General features: G+C 60.5%; 1 protein-coding gene across 1 annotated transcript; it reads left to right on the top strand.

The window, feature by feature from the left end:
* The first annotated feature begins 908 nt into the window (after positions 1-908).
* TBKBP1 (TBK1 binding protein 1) lies at positions 909-15811 on the top strand. Its single transcript, XM_033079272.1, is given in 12 exon segments — positions 909-1216; positions 3521-3694; positions 3696-3747; positions 3825-3947; positions 4045-4149; positions 4449-4590; positions 5640-5800; positions 6806-6855; positions 11609-11727; positions 12913-13245; positions 13248-13762; positions 15368-15811. Coding segments are annotated over 11 exon segments (1896 nt in total). The 5' UTR covers positions 909-1216; positions 3521-3527; the 3' UTR covers positions 15497-15811.
* Positions 15812-27198: the final 11387 nt, after the last annotated feature.

Here is a 27198-nt window from a genome sequence, read left to right on the forward strand (position 1 = left end):
CATCCCGCTTCCATCCCGCTTCCATCCCCATCCCCTCTCCATCCTCATCCTCATCCCTGCTCCATCCTCATTCCCTGCTCCATCCTCATCCTCATCCCCGGCTCCATCCTCATCTCCATCCCATCCCCATCCCCATCCCCATCCCCATCCCCATCCCCATCTCCATCCTCATCCTCCTCCCGTCCGGCTCCGCCCCGGACCCCTCCTGCGTTTCCGTCCCCTTCCCCCCGCCCTGCGACCCCGGCCCGGGCTCTGGGGGTGGGGGCGGCACCGGCCGGGCCCGGGGGCGTTCGGGGACGCTTTCCCGGAGGCTCCGGGGCCGCCGCAGGCCGGACCCCCCCCCTCACCCTGCTGCGACCCCCGGCCGTGCTCACCGGGCCCGGTCCCTTCCCCCGCCGGTCCTCGCTCGGTTCCCTCCGGTTCTCGCTCGGTTCCCCGCCGGTTCCGTGCCCGCTGCGCTCTCCCGTGGCCCTGGCGGTGCCCCCAGCCCCTCCCCCGGCCCCCCCAGCCCCTCAGGACCGGGACAGAGCTCGGGGGGTCCCAGCAATGAGGGGGGGGCTCGTCCCTGCCGTGGTCACTGAGGGTCGGGCAGGGGGGGCTGCCCTAGGCCGGGTCTCACCCAGTGCATCCTCCCGACCCACAAAAGGGTTTTTTGGGGGGAGAAATCCTGTCTCCAACCCAGCCAGTGGCCCGGCAGCACCTACAGCTCACCCCCATCCTCATTCCATCCCCATCCACATTTCCCATTCCCATTTCCCATCCACATTCCCATTCCCCATCCCCATCCCATTTCCCATTTCCCATCCCCATTCCCATCCCCATCCCCATTCCATCCCCATTCCCATTTCCCATTTCCCATCTCCATTCCCTGTTTCCCATCCCCATCCCCACTCCCCGTCCCTCTCCCGCAGTGCCCCACTCCCGGGCAGCTCCATTTTTCCTTTTTTTTCAAATTCTATTTAAATTTAAATTTTATTCGCAGGCCTCGAGGAGGGACCGGCGGCACCGCGGGGACCCTGCCCGGAACCCGATGAGAGCAGCTCCGACCCTGTCCCCGCCGATGTCCGGAGCTCCCGCACCCGAGACCCGCCTGTGACACGTGTGACACGCCTGTGACACGCCTGTGACACGCCTGTGACACGTGTGACACGCCTGTCCCCGCCCGCAGCCCTGCCCAGCCCGCGCCGCTTCGCCCACGCCTGGGGCCCGCTGCAAGGTGGGGAAACTGAGGCACGGCCTTGGGGACACACAGCTGGGCCTTGGGGACAAACACGGCGCTGTCACCACGGTGTCTCCACCCAGAGCTTCGGGGATTTTAATTTGGGGGTGTTCAGCAGAGTTTGGGGGTCTCATCCTGGCTTTGGGGTGCCTCAGTTTCCCCAGGGGGTGATGGCAGTGCCCGCCCTGCCCGAGCACAGCTTTGTCCCCTCTGTCACCGCCCTGGGGTTGATTTAAAACCCCCGGAGGGGTCACAGTGCCGGGGGGGGTCTGTCCATGATTTATTTATTCTCGGACGTTGTCACAGCCCCCAGGTGCCCACGGGACTCCCGGCAGGGAGGGGTGGCCGCGCTGTCCCCAGCGGCTCCAGGAGCCTTTGCTGTCCCCTCCCCGTCACCCTGCGGATCTCTCCTCCCTCTGCCAGCTCCGTGCCATCAATTATTTGTGCGGCCGTGGCTGCCAGATGTCTGCCCAGCCTCCGGGGCTGCTCCACCCCGCTGCCCGCGGGGTCCCCGGCTGGGACAGGGGACAGGGGACAGAGGACAAGGGACAGGGGGACAGGGGGACACAGGGACAGAGGGACACAAGGACAGAGCGGGCTGCGCTGCTTTGAAGCGCTTTTCCCACCGGGAAACGCCCCGGAAGCTCCGGAGGAGCCTCGGCCACCCCAAAGCCAGGACAGAGCGGGGTGGGGACCCCCGGGAGGGCTTGGGGACAATGCCAGGGGCCAGGTGGCTCCCGTGAGGGGTGGGGGATGGCGAGGGGGGGGGTGAGTGGCAGCTCCAGAATTTAGGGCACGGCTGCGAGAGGCGTGGGAGGCCGGGAAGGAGCTCGCGTGCGGCGCGGGAGCGAGGAGCGGCACCGGACGCTATTTCTGGTGCTCGTTCCCCCCCAGGGGACGTGGGGAAAGTCACCGTGTCACCCCCAGCCCACCCTGGGGGGCTCTGCCGGGGATGCTCGCTGCTCCCACCCTCGTCCTGATGGAGGCTGAGGGGGTGTCAGGAGTTCTGTGTCCCCCTGTGGGGACAGAGCGCGTGGCCGGTGTCCCTTTGTCACCCCGGGGGACAGCGCGGGGTTGGAACCGCTGCTGGTGGCAGCTCCTGGCATTGTCACTGAGCTCCCCCTGTCCCACCCCGGTGTCCCCACGCTGTCCCCGCAGGCAGGAGCGTCCCTTTGTCACCCAGCGAGGTTGGAACCGCTGCTGGTGGCAGCTCCTGGCATTGTCACTGGGCTCCCCCTGTCCCACCTCATTGTCCCCACACTGTCCCCGCAGGCAGGAGCGTCCCTTTGTCACCCCAGCGGGGTTGGAACCTCTGCTGGTGGCACCTCCTGGGATTGTCACTGAGCTCCCCCTGCCCCATCCTGGTGTCCCCACGCTGTCCTCGCAGGCAGGATGGTGGCATCTCCTGGCATTGTCACTGAGCTCCTCCTGTCCCACCTCATTGTCCCCACACTGTCCCCGCAGGCAGGAGTGTCCCTTTGTCACCCAGCGGGGTTGGAACCGCTGCTGGTGGCACCTCCTGGCATTGTCACTGAGCTCCCCCTGTCCCACCTCATTGTCCCCACACTGTCCCCGCAGGCAGGATGGTGGCATCTCCTGGGGTTGTCACTGAGCTCCCCCAGACCCCCCGTCCCACCCCGGTGTCCCCACGCTGTCCCCGCAGGCAGGAGCGTCCCTTTGTCATCCCAGGGAACACCGTGGGGTTGGAACAGCTGCTGGTGGCAGCTCCTGGCATTGTCACTGAGCTCCCCCTGTCCCATCCTGGTGTCCCCACGCTGTCCCCGCAGGCAGGATGGTGGCAGCTCCTGGCATTGTCACTGAGCTCCCCCTGCTCCATTCCGATGTCCCCACGCTGTCCCCGCAGGCAGGAGCGCCCCTTTGTCACCCCAGGGGACAGCACGGGGTTGGAACTGAGCTCCCCCTGCCCCATCCCGGTGTCCCCACACTGTCCCCGCAGGCAGGATGGTGGCAGCTCCTGGCATTGTCACTGAGCTCCCCTTGTCCCACCCAGTGTCCCCACACTGTCCCCAGGCAGGAGCGTCCCTTTGTCACTCCAGGGGACACCACGGGGTTGGAACCGTTGCTGGTGGCATCTCCTGGGATTGTCACTGAGCTCCCCCTGTCCCATCCTGGTGTCCCCACGCTGTCCCCGCAGGCAGGATGGTGGCAGCTCCTGGCATTGTCACTGAGCTCCCGGTGTCCCACCTCAGTGTCCCCACACGGCTCTGTCCCCGCAGGCAGGATGGTGGCACTTCCTGGCATTGTCACCGAGCTCCCGGTGTCCCCTCGCTGTCCCCGCAGGCAGGACATGGACTCCATGTTCGAGGACGACATCAGCATCCTGACGCAGGAGGCGCTGGGGCCGGACGAGGACTGGCTGGACAGCCCCAACACCGACCTGTCGGGGGAGATGTGCTCGGCCTCGCACTTCGCCCTCATCACCGCCTACGACGACATCAAGAACCGCCTGACGGGCTGGAGAGGGAGACTCCACCCTCAAGCGCCGCCTCAAGATGTACGAGGTCAAGGTGAGGGGGGCCAGGGGAGCCCCGGGGGGTGCGTGGGGCAGGGGGGACCCCTCTGACCGCCTCCCCCGCGGCCGCAGCACCCCCTGATCGGTGAGTTCGGAGAGGAGCACATCTTCTCCCTCTACGAGGCCAAGGAGAACTCGCTGCTCAAGAGCGAGAAGGCGTCGCTGCAGCAGCAGCTCAACCAGTTCCAGCACGAGGTGAGCGGGGACGGGGGGTTTGGGGGTGAGTTTGGGGGGTCTCCGAGCCATTCAGACACCCCCAAATCACCTCCATTCCCTCCCCACCCCACGGCAGCTGCAGAAGAGCAAAGAGCGGGAGGAGCAGCTGGAGGAGATGATCCAGGCGTACGAGAAGCTGTGCGTGGAGAAGGCGGACCTGGAGACCGAGCTGGGAGAGATGGTGGGTGACAGCCACCACCGGGGGACAGCAGGGTCCCCTTCCCTCCCCCACCACAGCCCGGGGTGTCCCCATCCTTGGGGGGGACAGGGTTTGGGGAGTTTTGGCCGCATTGGGGGTTTTAAGGACTCTCAGATTTATCAAATCTTCCCAAAAGATGATCCCGGCTCTGCTGTCCTGGCATCCAGGGGATGTCACTCCTGCCATGCCACTGTCACCACATCCCAAAATCAGGGTGTGTTCGCTCTGGGGGTGCAGGACAGCCCCGAGGAGGGTCTCAGCGCTGTCCCCTCCCCCCGCAGCGGGCGCTGGTGGAGACGCACCTGAGCCGCATCCGGAGCTTGGAGCAGCAGCTGCGGCAGCGCGACAGCGGCGCCTTCCCCGGGCTGGGCTCCCCGGACGTGCCTTTCATGGCCCTGCACCCCAACCCCGGCCTGAGCCACGGTGAGACACCCCCTCCCCATCCCTGTGTGCCCCCTGTGCGCCCCCTCCCCATCCTTCTGAGCCCCCTCCCCAACCCACGGCCTGAGCCACGGTGAGCGCCCCCTCCCCATCCCTGTGCGCCCCCTCCCCATCCCTGTGAGCCCCCTGCACCCCAACCCCGGCCTGAGCCACGGTGAGACACCCCCTCCTCATCCCTGTGTGCCCCCTGCACCCCAACCCCGGCCTGAGCCACGGTGAGAGCCCCCTCCCCAACCCCGGCCTGAGCCACGGTGAGCGCCCCCTCCCCAACCCCGGCCTGAGCCACGGTGAGCGCCCCCTCCCCATCCCTGTGCGCCCCCTCCTCATCCCCGTGCGCCCCCTCCTCATCCCTGTGCGCCCCCTCCCCAACCCTCTGAACCCCCTCTGAGCCCCCTCCCCAACCCCGGCCTGAGCCACGGTGAGACAACCCCTCCTCATCCCTGTGCGCCCCCTGCACCCCAACCCCGGCCTGAGCCACGGTGAGACACCCCCTCCTCATCCCTCTGAGCCCCCTGTGCACCCCTCCCCATCCCTCTGAGCCCCCTCCCCAACCCCGGCCTGAGCCACGGTGAGCGCCCCCTCCTCATCCCTCTGTGCCCCCTCCCCAACCCTCTGAGCCCCCTCCCCACCTTTCTGTGCCCCCTCCCCATCCCTCTGAGCCCCCTTTCCATCCCTCTGAGCCCCCTCCCCAACCCTCTGTGCCCCCTCCCCATCCCTCTGAGCCCCCTCCCCAACCCTCTGTGCCCCCTCCCCACCTTTCTGTGCCCCCTCCCCACCCCTCTGAGCCCCCTCCCCAACCCTCTGTGCCCCCTCCCCATCCCTCTGAGCCCCCTCCCCAACCCTCTGTGCCCCCTCCCCACCTTTCTGTGCCCCCTCCCCACCCCTGAGCCCCCTCCCCAACCCCGGCCTGAGCCACGGTGAGCAGCCCCCTCTCCACCTCTCTGTGCCCCCTCCCCACCCCTCCCCGCCCCTCCCGCCCCTCCTCTCCCCCGTACCCCGGAGCTGGGGTCTGACCCGGGCCGTTCCCGCAGTGCTGGAGCGAGCCGCGGGCTGGCAGAGCCGCGGGCTGGAGGCCGAGCTGGAGGCGGCGCGCCAGGAGAACCAGCGCGCCCAGCACCGCGAGGAGCAGCTCAAGGCCGAGTGCGAGAGGCTGCAGCAGGAGCTGAAGCACCTGCAGGACAGCCGGGAGCAGGTGAGGGGCAGGGACGGGGCTGGGGGCGGCCACGGGATGGGGGGAGGGGGGTTTGGGGGCTGAGAGGTGTCTGGGAGCAGGGTCTGACCCCACAGGACCCCTCCCCATATTCTCAGGGTGTGGGATTTGGGTGCTGAGAGGTTCTGGGAGCAGGGTCTGACCCCACAGGACCCCTCCCCATCCTCGGGGTGTGGGGTTTGGGTGCTGAGGAGCTCTGGGAGTCGGAACAGGGAGAGTCTGACCCCACAGAAGCCCCCCCTATTTTCAGGGTGTAGGTTTGGATTCTGAGCAGTTCTGGGAGCAGGAATGGGGCAGGGTCTGACCCCACAGGACCCCCCTATTCCCAGTGAGTGGGGTTTGGGTGCTGAAGGGTTCTGGGAGCCGGAACAGGGAGAGTCTGACCCCACAGGACACCCCCCTATTTTCAGGGTGTGGGGTTTGGATTCTGAGCAGTTCTGGGAGCAGGAATGGGGCAGGGTCTGACCTCACAGGTCCCTCCTATTCTCAGGGTGTGGGGTTTGGGTGTTGAGGGGTCTGATCCCATTGGGAACAGGAACAGGGCAGGGTCTGACCCCACAGGACCCCTCCCCATATTCTCAGGGTGCGGGATTTGGATGCTGAGGGGTTCTGGGAGCAGGGCCTGACCCCCCAGAAACCCCCCCCCCCCCCTATTTTCAGGTGTAGGGTTTGGATTCTGAGCAGTTCTGGGAGCAGGAAAGGGGCAGGGTCTGACCCACAGGACCCCCCCACACCCAGTGAGTGGGGTTTGGGTGCTGAAGGGTTCTGGGAGCAGGGTCTGACCCCATAAGACCCCTTCCCATCCTCGGGCTGTGGGGTTTGGGTGCTGAGGGATTCTGGGAGCAGAGTCTGACCCCAAAGGACCCCCCATACCCAGGGTGGGGGTCTCGGTGCTGAGGGGTGTCTGGGAGCAGTGTTTGACCCCGTGGGACCCCCCCATACCCAGGGTGGGGGTCCCGGTGCTGATCGAGGCTCTGCTGTCCCCAGGAGCAGTCGGAGCGGGACATGGCCTGGGTGAAGAAGGTGGGCGATGACCAGTAAGTACTGGGAGGGAACTGGGAGGGACTGGGAGGGCCCGAGCAGGCAGGGAGGGGTTGGGGACACCGGGGACCGTCTGTGGGGCACGACGGGGTCACCCACACCTGGCACGGGATCCTGGGGGGGTTCCCTGTATGGAAGGGCTGCACTGGGGGGGTCCCGCACCCCAAAATCACCCAAGAGCCCCGGGGGCTTGGAGCTGAATGGGCACGGGGTGCCCGGTGCCCGGTGCCCGGTGCCCTGCGTTGTCCCAGTGCCCGGTTCCTGGTTCCCAGTGTCTGGTGCGCGGTTCCCAGTTCCCAGTGTCCAGTTCCCAGTCCCCTGCATTGTCCCAGTTCCCAGTGCCCGGTTCCCGGTTCCCAGTGCCGGTGCCCGCTGCCAAGTGCTGTCCTGGTGCCTGGTAGCTGGTGCCCAGTACTGGATGCCCTGCATTGTCCCCGTGCCCCATTCCCGGTGCCTGGTGTCCCATTCCTGGTGTCCCATTCCCGGTGCCCCATTCCCTGTGTCCCATTCCCTGTGTCCCATTCCCTGTGTCCCATTCCCGGTGCCCCATTCCCAGTGCCCCATTCCTGGTGCCCCATTCCCAGTGACCCATTCCCAGTGTCCCATTCCCAGTGTCCTGTTCCCGGTGTCCCATTCCCGGTGTCCCTGCACTGTCCCGGTGCCGGTGTCCATGCATTGTCCCATTCCCGGTGTCTCATTCCCGGTGTCCCATTCCCGGTGCTCCCATTCCCGATGCCCCATTCCCGGTGTCCATGCATTGTCCCATTCCCGGTGTCCCTGCACTGTCCCATTCCCGGTGTCCCTGCACTGTCCCGGTGCCGGTACCCGCTCGGCGCTGCCTCCAGAGGGCACCGACGGCTCGCGGCTGCCAGCGAGCGGCACCGAGGGTGGCACCGAGGGTGGCACCGAGGGTCTCTGGGTGGCACCGAGTGGCACCGAGCGGCCCCAACCCTTGGGGTGCTGGGACGGGCACTTGGAACTCACAGATTTGGGGCTTTGAGTCAAAACATCCAAATCCTGGGAGAGCTGAGGGGAGACAGAGCCGTGGGCAGACCCCTGAAACCCCAAAGGTGGCACCGGGGTGGTGACAGTGTCCCCTGACCCCTGAAACCCCTGAAAGTGTCACCGAGGTGGTGGCAGTGTCCCCAGACCCCAAATCTCCAAGGGCTCACGGTGTCACCGAGGTGGTGGCAGTGTCCCCTGTCTCCTTGAACCCCCAAGGGTGACACTGAGGTGGTGACGCTGTTCCTCCCTTCCCCCTGTTAATTCCATTTATTCCCATTAAATTCCCTCTATTCCCATTAAATCCCTTTATTCCCATTAAATCCCCTTTATTCCCATGAAATCCCCTTTATTCCCATTAATTTCCCTTTATTCCCATTAAATCCCCTTTATCCCCATTAAATCCCCTCCCCCAGATCGTCCCCCCCCCCCTCTCCCTCCACGGAAATTAAAACTCCCAAACATCTCCATTAACAATCCCCCAAAATCTTTATTTTCAAGCCCAAATTGGCCACCCTGGCATGAGGAAACCGAGAGTTTAATTAAAACTCCCGAATATCTCCTTTAACAAACCCCAAACCCCCCAAAATCTTTATTTTAAAACCCAAATTGATGGGGAAACCGAGGCAGGGTTGGCTCCTCACCCCTCCCCGGGCACCGCTTTTCCCTCCGCGCTCTTTCTTGCCGATTCAGCTTTTTTTTTGTCACCTGCTTCTCTCCGCCGCTGGTTTTTTCTTTTTTTTTATTCTTTTTGGGGTGTGAAAATCGCCTTATCGGCGTTTTCCATCTCCCGGTGATTTTCTGCTGCGGTGTGCGTGGGGCGGGGTCCCCCCGCGTCCCGAGCTTCCTCTTTTTTTTAATTTTCTTTTTTTCTTCCTTTTTGTTTTTGTTTTTTTTTTTTCTGAGGTTTAGACTTTTTAAAATTTTTTAATTTTTTTTTTAATTCCCTCTTGCACTCCCTCCTCCCGGCTCCCTCTCTTTCTTTTCCTCCTTTTCCTTTTCTTTTTCTTCCTTTTCCTTCTTTTCCTCACTCTAATTATTTCCCTTTTTTCTTTCTTTTCCTCCTTTTCCTTCTTTTCTTTCTTTTCCTCTTCTCGTTCTTTTCCCCTTTTCCTTTTCTTTTTCTTCCTTTTCTGCCTTTTCCTTCTTTTTCCTCATTCTGTTTCTTTTCCTCATTCTAATCATTTCCTTGTTTTTCTTACTCCCTCTTCTTTTCCTTCTTTTCCTTTTCCTTTCCCTCCTTTTCCTCCTTTTCATTCTTTTCCTTTCCCCTCCTTTTCTTTCTTTTCCTTCTTTTCCTCCTTTTCTTTTTCTTCCTTTCCCTCCTTTTCCTCATTCTAATTATTTCCCTTTTTTCTTTCTTTTCCTCCTTTTCCTCTTTTCCCTCCTTTTCCTTATTTTTCCTCATTCTATTTCTTTTCCTCATTCTAATTATTTATCTTCTTTTCCTTCTATTCCTCCTTTTCCTTTTCCTTTTCCTTTTCCTTTTTCCTTTTCCTTTTCCTTTTCCTTTTCCTTTTCCTTTTCCTTTTCCTTTTCCTTTTCCTTTTCCTTTTCCTTTTATTTTCCTTTTCTTCCTTTTCCTCCTTTTCCTCCTTTTCCTTTTTTTTTCTTCCTTCTCCTCCTTTCCATCTTTTCTTCTCCCTCCTTTTGCTCTTCCTCTTCACCTATTTTTAAATTATTATAATTATTTTTATCTCTCTATTCTCTCCCTCTTTTCCCTCTCATTTTTTCCTCACTTTTCTCCTCCTTCTCCTCCTTTCCATTCTTTTCCTTTCCTCCTTTTGCTCTTTCTCTTCACCCATTATTTTAATTATTATAATTATTTTTATCTCTCTATTCTCTCCCTCTTTTCCCTCATTTTCCCCTCACTTTTCTCCTTTCCCACCCTCCCTCTGTGCCCCGGGGCTCTCGGCGTTGTCACCGCGATGTCGCGACAGCTCCGACAATCCGGGCTGGGAACGCGACCCCGATTTGGGGCAGAATTGATGATTCTGGCGGCGATTCCGAGCGCCAGGAGTCAAAACACCCCAAACTTTTCCATTTTGGGTTCCAAAAGTGGGTTTGGTTCGGTTTGAGCTGGTTCTGGGAGGGGACAGCGGGGCTGTGTCACCCCCAGAGCCACCGTGTCCCCTCGGGAATTGTCCCCTGGATCTGGGTGGGGAGAGGGGATTTTGGACACCCTGAGCTGGATTTATTTTTTATTTTAAACACTGGGTTATTATTTAATTCGGAATTTGCTGGGGGAATGATGGAAGCTCCATCCAGGCAGGGGAACTAAACCTGATTTAGTTGTATTTACTGAAAAAAAAAAAATAAAACAAAGCAAAGCAAAGCAAACAAAGCAAAATGAAACAAAAAAAAAATGCAGCAGGGAGGTCAAACCCTACTGAAGGATTTGACCTCGATTGAAGGATTTAATCCATACTGAGAGATTTAATCCATACTGAGAGATTTAATCCATACTGAAGGATTTAATCCATACTGAGGGATTTAACCCCGGTTGACGGATTTAATCTCTGCTGAAGGATTTAATCCATACTGAGGGATTCAATCCCTGCTGAAGGATTTAACCTCGATTGAAGGATTTAATCCATACTGAGAGATTTAATCCATACTGAGGGAAGGATTTAATCCATCCCGAGGGATTTGATCCCTGCTGAAGGATCCCTGCTGAAGGATTTAACCCCATCTGAAGGATATAATCCATATTGAGGGATTTAATCCATACTGAGGGATTTAACCCCTGCTGAGGGGTAGAATAGGATTTGATCTCTGCTGAAGGATTTAACCCTAGCTAAGGGATTTAACCCCTCCTGAGAGGTGGAACAGGGTTTGATCTCTGCTGAAGGATTTGATCCCTGCTGAAGGATTTAATCCATACTGAAGGATTTAATCCATACTGAAGGATTTAATCCATACTGAAAGATTTAACTCCTCCTGAGGGGTGGAACAGGGTTTGATCCCTGCTCATGGATCCCTGCTGAAGGATTCAATCCATCCCGAGGGATTTAATCCCTGCAGAAGGATTTGATCCCTGCTGAAGGATTTAACCTGAGTTGAGGGATTTAATCCATCCCAAGGGATCTGATCCCTGCCCACGGATCCCTGTTGAAGGATTTAATCCCTGCTGAAGGATTTGATCCCTGCTGAAGGATTTAATTAATACTGAAGGATTTAATCCATCCTGAAGGATTTAATCCCTGCTCACGGATCCCTGCTCACAGATCCCTTGCTGAGGGATTTAATCCATACTGAAGGATTTAACCCCAGCTGAAGGATTTGATCCCTGCTGAGGGATTTAATCCATACTGAGGGATTTAATCCATACTGAGGGATTTGATCCATACTGAAGGATCTGATCCCTGCCCACGGATCCCTTGCTGAAGGATTTAATCCATACTGAGGGATTTAATCCATCCTGAAGGATCTGATTCCTGCTGAAGGATTTAATCCATACTGAGGGATTTGATCCATCCTGAAGGATTTGATCCCTGCTGAAGGATTTAATCCATACTGAGGGATTTAATCCATACTGAGAGATTTAATCCATACTGAGGGATTTAATCCATCCTGAGGGATCTGATCCCTGCCCACGGATCCCTGTTGAAGGATTTAATCTCTGTTGAAGGATTTAATCCCTGCTGAAGGATTTGATCCCTGCTGGAGGATTTAATCCATACTGAGGGATTTAATCCATACTGAGGGATCTGATCCCTGCCCACCATCCCGGTTCCCTTTCCCCAGGGTAAACCTGGCTCTGGCGTACACGGAGCTGACGGAGGAGCTGTGCCGGCTGCGGAACCTGAGCTCCCTGCAGAGCCAGATCCTGCGGGAGCTGCTGCAGGAAAAGAGCCCCAACGGCGGTGAGGGGGGAATGGGGGGCTCCAACAACGGGAAAAGGGGGTGGGGGGCTCCAACAACGGGAAACGGGGGTGGGGGGCTCCAGCTGTGCCTGGGGGGGAGCTCAGGGGTGGTCGGGTCTGGGAGGGTCCCACATGGAGGGGAGGCGGCCCCGGGTGGGTGTGTGAGAGCCTGGGGGAGTCCCATCCTGAAATATTCATACCTGGGGTTCCATCCCAAAATATCCATCCCTGGGAATGTCCTATCCCAAAATATTCATACCTGGGAGGGTCCTATCCCAAAATATCCATCCCTGGGAGTGTCCCATCCTGAAATATTCATACCTGGGAGGGTCCCATCCCAAAATATTCATACCTGGGAGGGTCCCATCCCAAAATATTCATACCTGGGAGAATCCATCCCTGGCTGCATCCCCCTCCAGATTCTCCCATCCCTCCGGGGATCCCCACATTTCCCACATTATTTCCCACATTTCCTTTCCCACATTTCCCACGTTATTTCCCCCATTTCATTTCTCCCATTTCATTCCCACATTTCATTTCACACATTTCATTCACACATTTCATCCCCCATATTATCCCCCCCATTCCATTCCCCGATTCATTCCCCCATTTCATTTCCCCCATTCCATTCCCCCCATTCCATTTCCCCCATTCCATTCCCCTCATTCATTCCCCTCATTCATTCCCCCCCATTCATTTCCCCCATTTCATTCCCACATTTCATTTCACACATTTCATTCACACATTTCATCCCCCATATTATCCCCCCCCATTCCATTCCCCCGATTCATTCCCCATTTCATTCCCCCCATTTCATTCACACATTTAATTCCCCCCATTCCATTCCCCCCATTCCACCCCACACATTATCCCCCCACATTCCATTCCCCACATTTCATTTCCCATTTCATTTCCCACGTTATTTCCCCTATTCCATTCCCCCATTTCATTCCCCCATTTCATTTCCCCCATTTCATTTCCCCCATTTCATCCCCCACATTTCTTCCCCCACATTTCACTCCCCATTTCATCCCCCCATTCCATCCCCCACATTTCATTTCCCCCATTTAATTTCCCCCATTCCTTCCCCCATTCCATCCCCCCCATTCTCCCCCCACATCCCCCAACCCTCCCCTCTAACCCAGAACCTTTTCCCTGTATAATCCCCTCTTTATCCCGTGCCAGGCCAGCGCCACTCTCCGCTGTCCCAGTGCCACTCTCCGCTGTCCCAGTGCCACTCTCCGCTGTCCCAGTGCCACTCGCCACTGTCCCAGTGCCACTCGCCACTGTCCCAGTGCCACTCGCCACTCTCGCAGTGCCACTCGCCAGCCCAGCAGCGCCGCTCGCCCGCCCCTCAGTGCCCATCCCCGGTTGCCCCGGGCCGCCCGCAGTGCCAATCCCCCGCCGTCCAGCGCCGCTCTCCGGGCCCCCCGAGCCAATCTCCAGCCCAGCAGCGCCGCTCGCCAGCCCCCGGCCCTTGCCAGTCGCCAGCCCAGCAGCGCCGCTCGCCCGTGCCCCCCCCAGCCAGTCGCCAGCCCAGCAGCGCCGCTCGCCAGCTCCGCCACCTCCTCCCTGCCCGTCTCCCACCTCGGCATCCCCGCACCGCCTGCCCGGCGAGAGGATGGAGCTGCCTTACGCCAAACCCTCCAGCCGCCACATCAAGGCCGGCTTCCAAGGTCGCCGCAGTTACTCCGAGGTGACCAACGTGGCTCTGTACCAGCAGAGCCGCTCGCTCTGGCTGCAGCCCGAGGCCTCCACGCTGCCCAAGCACCGACCCTACGGCGAGGTTTATTTGGGAGGGGGCGCCGGGGCTCCTCTGAGCGCTCACGAACCTTTCGAGGAGCACGTTCGCTTCGAGAAGCAATCGTCCGATGAGGAGGAGTGGGCGCTGCCCAGCCCGCCCAGCCCCGAGGCCGGGGCCATTCGCTGCGCTTCGTTCTGTGCCGGATTCCCCGTGCCCGACGGAGATGCCCTGAACAGAACCGCGGCTGCTTATGCCAGGGCTGAGCACGCCCAGTCCTGGCCTTCCATCAATGTAAGGAGGAGCACCCCCAAAATCTTCTCTGAGGGTGGGGGAGGATGGAGGGGAACCCCAAAAAAATCAGGGGGTGTAGGAGGTGGAACCCCCAGTCCCGGTTTTCCATCAATGTAAGGAGGAGAATCCCAAAATCTTCCCTGAGGGTGGAAGAGGATGGAGGGGAGCCCCCAAAAAAAGATCAGGGATGTAGGAGGTGACACTCCCAGTCCTGGCCTTCCATCAATGTAATAAGGAGCATCCCAAAATCTTCTCTGAGGGTGGGAGAGGATGGAGGGAAATAGCCCACAAAAAGATCAGGGGATGTAATAGGTGATGGTGAGCAGGGCAGAGCATCCCCAGTCCTGGCCTTCCATCAATGTAAGGAGGAGCAACCCCAAAATCTTCTCTGAGGGTGGGGGAGGATGGAGGGGAACCCCAAAAAAAGATCAGGGGTGTAGGAGGTGACACCCCCAGTCCTGGTCTTCCATCAATGTAAGAAGGAGCCCCTCCAAAATCTCCTCCAAGGGTGGGGGTGGATGGAGAGGAACCCCAAAAAAAAGATCGGGGGTGTAGGAGGTGGCACCCCCAGTCCCGGTTTTATCAATGCAAGAAGGAACCCCTCCAAAATCTTCTCTGAGGGTGAAAGAGGATGGAGGGGAACCCCCAAAAAAGGATCAGGGGTGTAGGAGGTGATGGTGAGCAGGGATGGATGGAGAGATCTCTAAAGGCAGGACTGGGAATTTGTGTTTATTGCAAAAGGGACCTGCCTGGAGCTGCTCGGAGCAGGGCAGAGAGAGTGGGGGTGAGAGAAAGAGGTGAGAGGGTGGTGAAAAAAAGAGCTAAGAGAGGTAAGAGGGTGGTAAAAAAGAGCTGAGAGAGGTAAGAGAAAGAGGTGAGAGAGGTAAGAGAAAGAGCTCAGAGAGGTTAAAAAAAAGAACTAAGAGAGGTAGGAGAAAGAGTTCAGAGAGCGAGGTCCCGTTACGATACAATAAATCTTGTATTGAATATTCTAATTTTCACTAACCAATCTAACACAAGATGCAAATCCTGTAACATTTACATACAGCCTATAAAAATCCCTCCATCCTGTGTTACTCTTTAAACCCTAAAAATTTCTCTTTGGACCCCTTCTGCCAATCCAGCAGGGTCTTCTCTAAACCTTGGACCTGTCTGCAAGCAGAAGGAATTATTCAATTAGAGGGGATTACTTTTATCTGGCTACTTTATTGTTTTCTAGTTATTTAGTAACTAAGATTTGCTATCCCTAAGATGGTTTTCATTTCAATCTCGTTTATAGCTCCCATATTCTCAAAACCTTTTCCCAAAATCTTTTACCAAAACCTTTTATCAGGCAATCACATTTATAAGATTTTCCTGTTTCAAGATGGTTTTCATTCCAATCTCGTTTATAGCTCCCTTATTCTCAAAATCTTTTCCCAAAATCTTTTACCAAAACCTTTTTCCAGGCAATCAGTGATAAAATTTCCCTGTCTCACCCTCCCCAACAAGCGGGGAGCGAGGCACCGTGCCTCAGTTTCCCCGTTTGTCACTGGAGGGGGGCCTGGGGGGGTTTTGGGGAGGGGTGACCGATCTCAGCAGCCTCTGTGCCCCTTCCCCCGGCAGCTGCTGCTGGAGACGGTGGATTCGGAGGTGCGGAGCTGCCCCCTGTGCCAGCTCGCCTTCCCCATCGGCTACCCGGACGATGCGCTGGTCAAACACATCGATTCTCACCTGGAGAACAGCAAGATCTGAGCCTTGCCCACCTTCCCCGACCTTTGGATGCTGCATGGAAAACACAGCGGGAGCGCCCGGCTCCCGGAATACCTCCAAGTCTTCAGTAGCTACGGAAAAACTGAGCCCCCTCTCCTCTCCTCACCTCCCCAGCGCTCCCCAGAGCCCCCCGGAGCCCCCCCGAGCTCCTCGGAGCGGGTTCGCCCCCTCCTCACCCCCCAGGTTTGGATGTTCGGGGTGCCAGGATCGCGCTGGGTTTGTGTCCCTGGTGTCACCCGCGAGTGTCGCTGTTTGATCTCAGGGAGGATCCTTGGGGAGGGGGCGGTGGGGTCGGAGTTGGGGAGGGGGTTTGGAGGGAGAGGGGAGGGGTCAGCTGCTCGTTTGCCTTGTCCCGGTTCAAGCACCTTCACATTAAAGCACCCCTGTGCCCCCTCCCCAAAATTCCTCACAACGATGCTGCTGAAAAAACGAATCCCGAGGAGCAGCACGGACCCCTCCCCAAGATTGCACTGGGATCCCTGGGGCTCCCCAAGACCCCTCCCCACTCAATGTGGGGACCCCCAGCAGCCCCCCTGTCCCCACGACCCCTCCCCATTCAATGTGGGGACCCCCTCATCCCCAAAATTCCTCACAGCGATGCTGCTGAACCCCGAGGAGCAGCACAGACCCCTCCCCAAATCCCCCAACATTGCACTGGGATCACTGGGCTCCCCCTGACCCCTCCCCACACAGTGTGGGGACCCCCAGGAGTCTCCCCCTCCCCAAAATTCCCCACAACGATGCTGCTGAACCCCGAGGAGCAGCACGGACCCCTCCCCAAGATCGCACTGGGATCCCTGGGGCTCCCCCCGACCCCTCCCCATTCAATGTGGGGACACCCCCTCCCCAAAATTCCCCCACAACGATGCTGCTGAACCCCGAGGAGCAGCACGGACCCCTCCCCAAATCCCCCCAACATTGCATTGGGCTCCCTGGGGGGCTCTCCCAGACCCCTCCCCATTCAATGTGGGGACCCCCAGCAGCCCCTCTGTCCCCCCACGACCCCTCCCCACGCAGTGTAGGGACCCCCAGGAACCCCCCATATCCCCCCTCCCCAAAATTCCCCACAACGATGCTGCTGGACCCCGAGGAGCAGCACAGACCCCTCCCCAAGATTGCACTGGGATCCCTGGGGCTCCCTCGACCCCTCCCCACTCAATGTGGGGACCCCCAGGAGTCTCCCCCTCCCAAAATTCCTCACAACGATGCTGCTGAACCCCGAGGAGCAGCACGGACCCCTCCCCAAACCCCCCAACATTGCACTGGGCTCCCTGGGGGGCTCCCCCTGACCCCCCCCACCCCCCTCCCCCCTTTAGCCGGGGGCTGCTCACCCCGAGCCCCCCACCCCATCCCCCCACGATCGATCTACCTCAAAGCCGCCGGGAGAGGGGGGGTCGGCAGCGCTGTGCCCCCTCCCCGAGCCGCTCCGCGCTGCATGTCCCCCCCGTGTCACAGCGCACATCCCCCCCAAAGCAACGCCGGGCGCGGCCCCCCCACCCTCACCCCCCCGGGACCCCCGGGACCCCCGGGAGGAGGGACCCGCCCTCGCTGCCACGCCACCGACTCCAATAAAACCTTTCCAGAGCCCAAAATGCCCCGGAAAGCGGAGAAGGTGTCACCTCTGTTGGGGTCCCTGGTGGTGGAAAAGGGGGGGTCCCGATGTGGGTGTCCCCCCCGGGGTGGGGTTGGGGTGGGAAGGAGTTTGGGGGCTCGGCAGAGCCAGGTTTGGGGTGTCCTGAAGCTGTGTCCTCGCTCTCGGGGACACAAAATGAGAAACAAAATAAAATAAAATAAAACTTCCAGGGACAGGAAGGACACAGGGACACAGAAGGGACACAGAAGGGACACAGGGACACAGAAGGGACACAGGCAGAGCCCGAGCAGGGGGTCCCGGGGTCGGGGGGTGACAGTGAGGTGACATTGTCCCGCTTTTACTGGACTGTCTGAGCTGGAACAGAACAAAAGGAATAAAACCGGAATTTATTGAAAGGATCCACCCTGAGCGGTGCAAAACCCGAATCAAACCCAAGATGGATCCTGGAGCTTTACACTTTTGTAAGTTTTACACTTTTAAAAGTTTTGGTGCATCTCAGGGTCAATCACCAACCACAGCCCCCTTTCCCTCACCGTTTTTTGTGATTTTTGGGTGCCCGGTGTCCTCGATTCTCCAGCTAGGAAGGAATTATTCTGTCCAACCACCCCCGCGAAATCGACGTCGGGCTTTTTTTTTTCCTTCCTCTTTTCCTAAATATGAAGTTTCAGAGTTGCACACCGAGCAGCAGAGAATCTAAAAAACACAAAATCGTTGCACACCGAGCAGCAGAGAACCTGAAAAACACAAAAACTCCAACCCCAGCCATCAGGGGAATTATCTGGGCAGGCACATCCAGCATCCCCGTGTCCCGGGCCAGCTCTGCGCGGTTTTTCCCCCCCGGCCGGGGATCCCCAGCAGGTTTGGGGTTTTTTTGGGGGTCCCATCCCGGCTGGCCCAGCCCAGCCCGGCCCGGGCAGGGTGTGAAGGCGGTTCCCAGAGCCGCGGGCCGATGGTGTGAAGCAGATAAAGCTCCGGTGCTTTGCCGGCAGCTTTTATCGCCTCCTGATCTCGGCGCAGGAAGAGCAGCCCCGGCCCGGGTGGGCACCCGGGGGTGCCGGAGGGGACACGGTGACACTGGAGGGAAGGGTCACCCCAAAATACCCGCGTGGGGGTGATGGGCAGGGTGGGACCGAGCTCCTCCTGCTCCTGTCCCCCCGTTTGGGGGGTTGGATGCGATCAGGGGTGCCCCCCCCAATCATCACCACCCCGTTTTTTTGTTTTTTTCGCTTTTTCTCCTTTTTTTGAAATCACGTGATAAATGCCAAACGCCCTTACTCATCCCGGCACTCCCGTCCCGGGGGCGGCTGCGCTGAATCAGCACCGGACTCCCCCCCCCGGATCTCCCCAAATTCCCCCCGAGCCCCCCAAAACCTCCGTCCCTGCAGGACCCCCGGTGCAGCAACGTCCGCTGAGTCTGGGGGTCCCAGCACCCCAAAAACCTCTCCGTTTTGTCACCCCCTGTGTGACCCTCGGGGACACTGTGGGGTGGCTTTGAGCTGTCCCCGTGCCTCAGTTTCCCTTTGGCACGGGCGCGGAGGGAAGTGGGGGTGTCCGGGAGGGAAATGTCGCCCCATTTCCTGTGCCACCCCCTCCCCGGAGCACCAACCGCAGCCCTTGGTGACAGGACTGTCCCCAGCAGTGTCCGACCACAGCCGTGCCACCCCCGCGCTGTCCCCAAAGCCACCCCCGCTGTCCCCACGGTGGTGTTTGGTGGCTCTTGGTGGGGTCCCGTGTCCTAGCTGTGGTGACAAGGGACAAGCCAGTCGGGAGAAGGGTGGTGACAAGGGCTGGGGATTGTCACCTCCCACCTGTCCCCAGGGAAGTGGGAGCGTCCTTGGGGGAATTGTCCCCGTGTCCCCATGTCCCATGTCCCCGTGTCCCATGTCCCCCTGTCCCCGTGTCCCCGTGTCCCCGTGTCCCCATGTCCCCGTGTCCCCGTGTCACCATGTCCCTGTGTCCCTGTGTCCCCATGTCCCCATGTCCCCGTGTCCCCATGTCCCCATGTCCCCATGTCCCCATGTCCCCGTGTCCCCATGTCCCTGTGTCCCCGTGTCCCCATGTCCCCATGTCCCCGTGTCCCCATGTCCCCATGTTCCCATGTCCCCGTGTCCCTGTGTCCCCGTGTCCCCATGTCTCCATGTCCCCGTGTCCCCGTGTCCCCATGTCCCCATGTCCCTGTGTCCCCATGTCCCTGTGTCCCCGTGTCCCCTGTCCCCATGTTCCTGTGTCCCCATGTCCCCATGTCCCCTTATCCCCATGTCCCCATGTCCCCGTGTCCCTGTGTCCCCATGTCCCCATGTCCCCATGTCCCTGTGTGCCCATGTCCCCATGTCCCCATGTCCCCATATCCCCATGTCCCCATATCCCTGTGTCCCCATGTCCCTGTGTCCCCATGTCCCCGTGTCCCCGTGTCCCTGTGTCCCCACGTCCCCGTGTCCCCATGTCCCTGTGTCCCTGTGTCCCTGTGTCCCTGTGTCCCCATGTCCCCGTGTCCCCATGTCCCCGTGTCCCATGTCCCCACGCCACACCTCGCTGTTTCATTTTATTGTTTTTCCCAGCAAAACCCCCTCTTATTTCGGGCACCTTGAAGCTTTCTTTTTCCAGCTTTCAGTTGGGTTGGGTTTTTCTGAGGTTTTTTTTCCCCTTTTCTCAGAGTTTTTTATCATTTAGGGGAAAAAACGAAAACAATCCTCTCTGCTCGGGTCCTGCAGGGGGGAGGGACACGGGGACCGAGGACACTCCTGGCGCTGTCCTGGGAGCTCGGAGGGAGTTCCAGGGAGGGATGGGACAGTCCTGGAAATGATTTTGATATTCTGGAACCTCATTCCCAGCTGTTCCAGCAGGCATCACCTGCAATCCCAACAAATCAGGGAACCCCCACGGACCCTGGGGGGCTCCAGCCGCGCTCAGGGGACACGGTGACAGCTCGTCCCCGCGTCCCCTCCGTCGGGTTTATAGGAAACGGCTCTGCGAGGAAGCGCCCGGCTCTCCTGGCGGGGTGAGCGTTTCTTTCCAGCCGTGGGCGCCCCGAAAGGCCCCTCGGAGCCGGGGATCCGGTGTGAGTCAAAGCCGGAGCCCTGGGGTGTAACCGCAAAGCCCCAGAGCTGCCGGATCACGGGGCAGCCGGGCCAGAGGCGTTTATAAGAAATGGAGGGGCTGCCTCGAAGAGGGAGGGAGCCCGGGTGGCACCGCGGCTGTGCCACCCCCTCGGGGACACTCCGGGACACTCCTTGGGCTCCGTGGCTCGGATCTTGGCTCTCTGAGCTCCAACCTCGCAGCTCAGCCCCTCTCCAGGATGTCCCAAAGTACCCAAACCACCCGAAGGGTGCCCACATCACACTGAGGTGACACCAGGGACCTCATCCAGCGTCGCCCTGGTGCCACCATCACCCCCGGGTGGTTGTGTCCGGGCTGGGTACCCGGTGCCAGCATCACCCTGGTTCCAGCATCACCCCAGGGTCCCCTGGTCACCCCTGGGCACCTTCATCTAACTGGGTCCGGGTGCCACCATCACCCCTGGGTGGCTGTGTCCTGGCTGGATGTCTGGTGCCACCATCACCCTGGTGCCACCATCACCCTGGTGCCACCATCACCCGTGGTGCCAGCATCATCCCTGGGGTCCTCAGATCACCCTCGGTGCCTTCATCCAACCGGGTCCGAGTGCCACCATCACCCCTGGGTGACTGTGTCCTGCTGGGTACCCGGTGCCAGCATCACCTGGGTCCTGACTGGATGTCCAGTGCCAGCATCACCCCTGGTGTCAGCATCCCCCTGGGGTCCTCAAATCACCCTATGTGCCTTCATATAACTGGGTCCGGGTGCCACCATCACCCCTGGGTGGTTTGTCCAGGTGGGTACCCGGTGCCACCATCACCCTGGTGCCACCATCACCTGGGTCCTGGCTGGATGTCCAGTGCCACCATCACCCCTGGTGGTTGTGTCCTGGTTGGATGTCCAGTGCCACCATCACCCGTGGTGCCAGCATCACCCCTGGGGTCCTCAGATCACCCTGGGTGCCTTCATCTAACTGGGTCCGAGTGCCACCATCACCCCAGGGTGGTTGTGTCCGGGCTGGGTACACGGTGCCAGCATCAACCCTGGTGCCACCATCACCTGGGATCTGACTGGATGTCCAGTGCCACCCATCACCCTGGTGCCAGCATCACCCCACGGTCCCCTCATCACCTCTGGGCACCTTCATCTAACTGGGTCTGGGTGCCACCATCACCCTGGGTGGCTGTGTTCGGACTGGCTACCCGGTGCCACCATCACGCTGGTGCCACCATCACCCCAGGGTCCCCTGGTCACCCCTGGTCACCCCTGGTCCAGCAGATCCTGCACCATCCCCGTATCCAGCTGTGCTCCAGCTACAGAATCCCTCCAGCATTGCCACATCATCCCGGCGTGCTCCCTGCATCCCCCCGGTTCTCCTGCCCCTGCTGTCCCTGTCCCTGTCCCTGTCCCTGTCCCACACCTGTGCCAGCTCTCCCGACCTCTGGCAGAGGCTCTTCCTGGAGGTTTGCACACTTGGGGACAGCGTTGGTGGCACTCGCAGTGCCCGGGGACCTCCTGCCCTTCACACCCAGCACACCCCGGCCTGGGGGAGGTGGCGTTTGTCCCCTCCTGCAGCGTCCCCATGCCCGTGGTGCATTCAACTCTTTCCATCCATCCACCGCGACCCCCTCCCCATCCCCAACCATCACGGGGGGCCGCGGCCTCAAATGACAGCGCGGGGAGGGGTGTGGGGACACACGAACACGCACAAAAACACAGCCCCGGCTGCCATGTGCCCAGCGCCATCACGGCTGTCGCGGAGAGACAAGTGCCACCGTGTCCCTCGGGGAGCCGCGGGTCCCCCCGGAGCCGCCGCCGCGCTGCGGGGAGGTGACGGAGCCAACGCGCGGTGACACCGGGCTCGCAGACCCCCCCTCGCCACGGCCAGCGCCTCGCCAGAGCCCGCCGGGGGGGACTTCTCGGTTGTCACAACCCATCTGTGTCCGGGACAGCGTCTGGCGGAGCCGTAAGTGGGGTTAAACTCGGGGTCACCCCGATGGAGCATCCACAGGGGGGGGTGACAGAAAGGGACACCCCCCTGCCCCAAATCGCTGCGTGTCCTGGCACCCTCTGTGGTCACAATCAGCGTGTCCCCAGCTCCCTGCGTGGCTCTGGGGACAACAGCGGTGGTGGCCGGGCTTGGCGTGTCCCCAAGGGAGCTGTTCCTGCTGCGGGTCACCGCGGCCACGGGGACACGTGTGGCCGTGAGGGACATGACCGGTGGCTGGCCCCGCTTTGGCCGCTGGCCCAAAATCCAGCCCGGGGGCCACGGCGAGCGGCAGCCTGAACTCCTGGTGACCGCTGTGGCCACCGCGGGCCACCCCAGCACCGGGCCACCCTCCCGGTGTCACAGCCGGACGGATCCTGCTCCAGTCCCCCCTCGGGTGTCCTGCAGGGCAGCGACAGCGGCGGTTTGGGGACATTCTGGCCCTGCCCCGGTGCTGCCAACCAGGTGGGATTTGGGGCTGGGGCTCAGGGTGGGATGACGCGTCCCATTGCTGTCACCTCTGTCCCCCTCCCTCCTTTTCATCCGAGCTCTCCCGTGTCCCACGGGGGCTGAAACGAAACCGGCTCCTCCGCCGTGACCTATTTTTAACATTTTGATCGGAATTCGGTTGTTTTTATATATATTTTATTATTATTATTTCTCTCCTCCTTTCCTCTCCCTTCCCGCTCTCCGGCCCCGGGTGCGACCGCGGTGTCATCCCCGCGTCACATCAATTAACGCGCGCGGGGCGTCATTTGTCACTTCGCATTTCCCCGAGGTCCCCTCGCCGTGGCCGCGGCGGTGCGGGGGGCGCAGCCGAGCTCGGGGTGACCCCCCCACCCCCGGGGGGTGAGGAGGCTCCTCCTGCCCGGTGATTTTGGGGGAGGGGGAGCCGGGATTTGGCGCTGGGGTGGCGGTGCTGGGTAGGGGGTGTTGGTGACACCAGAGTCCGGTCCCCACCCCGCCACCCCGGCCTGGAGCAGCCGGTGCGGACACCTCCACTTCCGCAGGGCCCCCACGGGTATTTTTAACTCCCGGCTCTGCCGCTTGGCACACGCTGAGTGTCCGTCCGTCTGTCCGTCTGTCCGTCTGTCCGGCCTCTCCCTCCGGGGCAGAGCGGGACCCTCCCGGTCCTGCGCGGGACAGGAGTGGGGCAGGGATGGAGTTTGGGGTGGGCAGAGCAGGGTGGGACCCCTCAGAGCGGGAGGGGGTGGGCAGGGCAGGGTGGGGTCCCATAGGGAGATCAGCCCCCAAAAAACAGGATGAGACCCCACAGAGTGGGATAGGGACGTGCAGGACGGGGGGATCCCATAGGGCAGTGAGGTCCCATATGGGATATCAGCCCCCAAAAAACAGGATGAGACCCCACAGATGGGATAGGATGCGCAGGATCCCATAGGGCATGGTGGGATCCCACAGGGCAGGGTGAGGTCCCATAGGGGATATCATCCCCAAAAAAACAGGATGAGACCCCACAGAATGGGATGGAACGTGCAGGACGGGTGGGATCCCATAAGGCAGGACAGGATCCATAGGGCAGGGTGAGGTCCCACAGGGGATATCAGCCTCCCCAAAAAACAGGATGAGACCCCACAGAACGGGATGTGCAGGAGGGGCCATGGCAGGATCCCATAGCGGCTGGAGGAGGCAGGGGTAATACAGTGGGATCCCATAGGGCAGGGTGGGATCCATAGGCAGGGTGGGATCCCATAGGGCAGGGTGGGATCCCATAGGACAGGGTGGGATCCCATAGGGCAGGGTGGGATCCCATAGGACAGGGTGGGATCCCATAGGGCAGGGTGGGATCCCATAGGCAGGGTGGGATCCCATGGGGATATCAGCCCCAAAAAACAGGATGGGACCCCACAGAGTGGATACGGACGTGTAGGACATGGTGGGATCCCATAGGGCAGGACAGGATCCACAGGGCAGGGTGGGATCCCATAGGGGATATCAGCCCCCAAAAAGCAGGATGAGACCCACAGAGCGGGAGGGGGTCGTGCAGGACGGGGTGGGATCTGGCAGGTGGGACTGTGCCCTACAGAGCAGAAACTGATCCCAGTAGGTCAGGATTGGTTCCAATGGCTCAGGATTGATCCCAATGGGACAGGATTGATCCGAGTGGGACGGGATTGATCCCCAGTTTAGGATTGATCCCAGTAGGTCAGGATTGGTCCAGTGGGTCAGAATTGATCCCTGTGGGTCAGGATAAATCCCAGTTATCTAGGATTGATCCCAATGAGACAGGATTGATCCCAGTGGACCAGGATTGGTCCCGGGTGTTCAGGATTGGTCCAGTCTTTTAGGATTGGTCCCAGTGGTCAGGACTGACCACAGCGGGACAGGATTGGTCCCAGTGTTCAGGATTGGTCTCAGTTGTTTAGGACTGATCCAGTGGACCAGGATTGATCCCAGAGGAGCAGCATGATCGCAGTTGTCAGGATTGGTCCCAGTGGGTCAGGATTGGTCTCAGTTGTTTAGGATTGGTCTCAGTTGTTTAGGATTGGTCTCAGTTGTTTAGGACTGATCCAGCGGGTCAGGATTGATCTCTGTGGGTCAGGATTGATCTCAGTTGTTCAGGATTGGTCCCAGTGGGTCAGGATTGGTCTCAGTTGTTTAGGACTGATCCCAGCGGGTCAGGATTGATCCCAGTGGGTCAGGATTGATCCAATGGGTCAGGATTGGTCCCAGTGGGTCAGGATTGGTCTCAGTTATTCAGGATTGGTCCCAGTGGGTCAGGACCGACTCCAGCGGGACAGGACCCCACCTGTGGCTCAGCACCCCCCTCCCCCCCTTCCACCCTCAGGACCATCCCCACCCCCATCCCCATCCCAGAGGGCTCCAGCCCCACATGTCCCCACATCACCCACGTCCCCAAACCCCGCGGGACCCCTCCCCTGTCCCGATCCCCCCGGGGGCGTGGCGGGGGGGTTGATTTGGGGCGGGCTGTGGCAGCGGGGCGAGCGATCCCTCACACGCGCTCGCCCGCGGGGCCCGCGTGTTGTCAGAAGCTGTAGCCGTGTCTCGGCCGCCGTCCCCCCGCCCGGGCAGCGCACATCACTCCCGGCCTTCGCCTCCCGCTGACGAAGAGGAAGGGCCGGGGGCGCCTCCCGGAGCCCCCGCGCCCCCGTCACGCTAAAGCGGCCGGACAGGGGCTGCAGCCCCCCGGCGCTCCCCAGGGAGCCGCGGCTCTTCGCAGAGGATGCGGCTCCGGCTGAAGAAAATCGCCTCGTACAGGAGCGGGGCGAGGGGCCGGGGATGGAGGCGGGGGGTGAAACGGAGCCCCCCCGGCCCAGGGACCCCCCCGAGCCGGCAGGTGGCGGTTGATGCGAGCACAGGGGCACAGCTGCGTCCTGTACATCCACACACACACACGGACCCCTCCTCGTACATCCACACACACACACGGACCCTCTTGTACACCCACACACCCATCCGGACCCTCCTCACACTGGGGACCCTCCTTGTACATCCACACACCCACCGGACCCCTCCTCGTACATACACACACACACACGGACCCTCTGTATGACTGGGGACCCTCCTCGTATATCCACACACACACACGGACCCCCTGTATGACTGGGGACCCCTTCTTGTACACACACACACCCACACGGACCCTCCTTGTACACCCACACACACACCCGGACCCCTGTATCACTCGGGGACCCCCCTGGTACATTCACACACCCACCCGGGTCCCCTATATCACTCAGGGACCCCTCCTCGCACACCCACACACACACCCGGACCCCATGTCACACTCGAGGACCCCCCCTCGTACATCCACACACCCACCCGGTCCCTCTCTCATACTCGGGAACCCCCCTGGTACATTCACACGCCCACCTGGGCCCCTCTCACAGGGGACCCGTCCTCGTACATCCACACACATACACGGACCCTCTGTCACACTCGGAGACCCCTCCTTGTACATCCACACACACCGGGACCCTCCTCGTACATCCACACACCACCCGGACCCCCCCTCACACTGGGGCACCCCCTCTCGCACACACCCGAGCCTTCTCAGACCCCTGTCACACTAGGGACCCCCCTTGTACACCCACACACCCACCTGGACCCCCTGTCACACTCGGGGACCCCCCCTCACACATCCACTCACCCACCCGGACCCCCCCTCACACTGGAGGACCCCCCCCTCGCACACCCCACACACCCACCCGGACCCCCCTTACACTCAGGGACCCCTTCTCGCACCCACCCGACCGCTCTCCCCCTCCCTGCTCACCCCACCCCCTCCCACCCTTTACCCACCGGACCCTCCCTCCCCCCACACCACTCAGCCCCTGCTCCCCCCCCGGTGCCCCACCCCACCCACGGGGGCCACCCCGGACACGGTGACACCGGAACGCGTTGTCACCGAGCAGGGACGCTGTGGGACACTGCCCGTGCCCGCTGTCACCTCCCACGCGGCCAACGGAGGGGTGAGGAAGAGGAGGAGGAGGGAGTGGATCGGTTCTGCGGGGACGCGATTGGTGCTGCAGGAGGAGAGGAATTTTGGGAAACCCCAAACCCCAGCGATGTTGGTGCAGGGGGACACACGGGGGACACGGGGGACAGCGGCAGCAGCCGGGTTTGGATGGCAGCGCCTGGAAACGATGTTATGAGTTTCTTCCTGTCGCTCTTTTACACCGAGGGCAGCTCCGTAACCAGAGCCGCTTCCTTCCCCGAGATTAAGGAGCCGTCTGCTCGCTGAGCCGGCCCCCCAGCCCTGTCACCGAATTGTCACCCCCGGCTGGCCGGCTGGCCCCTGGGAGCGACACCCACGCGTGTCACCCTGTCCTGGAGGGGCTGAGCATCCTCCCAGCGCTGCTGGGGCGGGTTTGGAGGGTCCTGAAAGGGAAACGCGCTGGGCACGAACCCCCGTCCCCTCCTGGGGGTGATTTGGGGCAGAGAGAGGAGGGGATGAGGATCTGAGCCCCCCAAAACGGGGATGGTTTGGGGCAGAGTTTGGGGGGGATGAGGGATCTGAGCCCCTCAAAACGGGGATGGTCTGGGCAGATAAAGGGGGGATGAAGGATC

This window comes from Catharus ustulatus, chromosome 23 (genome assembly GCF_009819885.2).
Source record: "Catharus ustulatus isolate bCatUst1 chromosome 23, bCatUst1.pri.v2, whole genome shotgun sequence".
Taxonomy (NCBI): domain Eukaryota; kingdom Metazoa; phylum Chordata; class Aves; order Passeriformes; family Turdidae; genus Catharus; species Catharus ustulatus.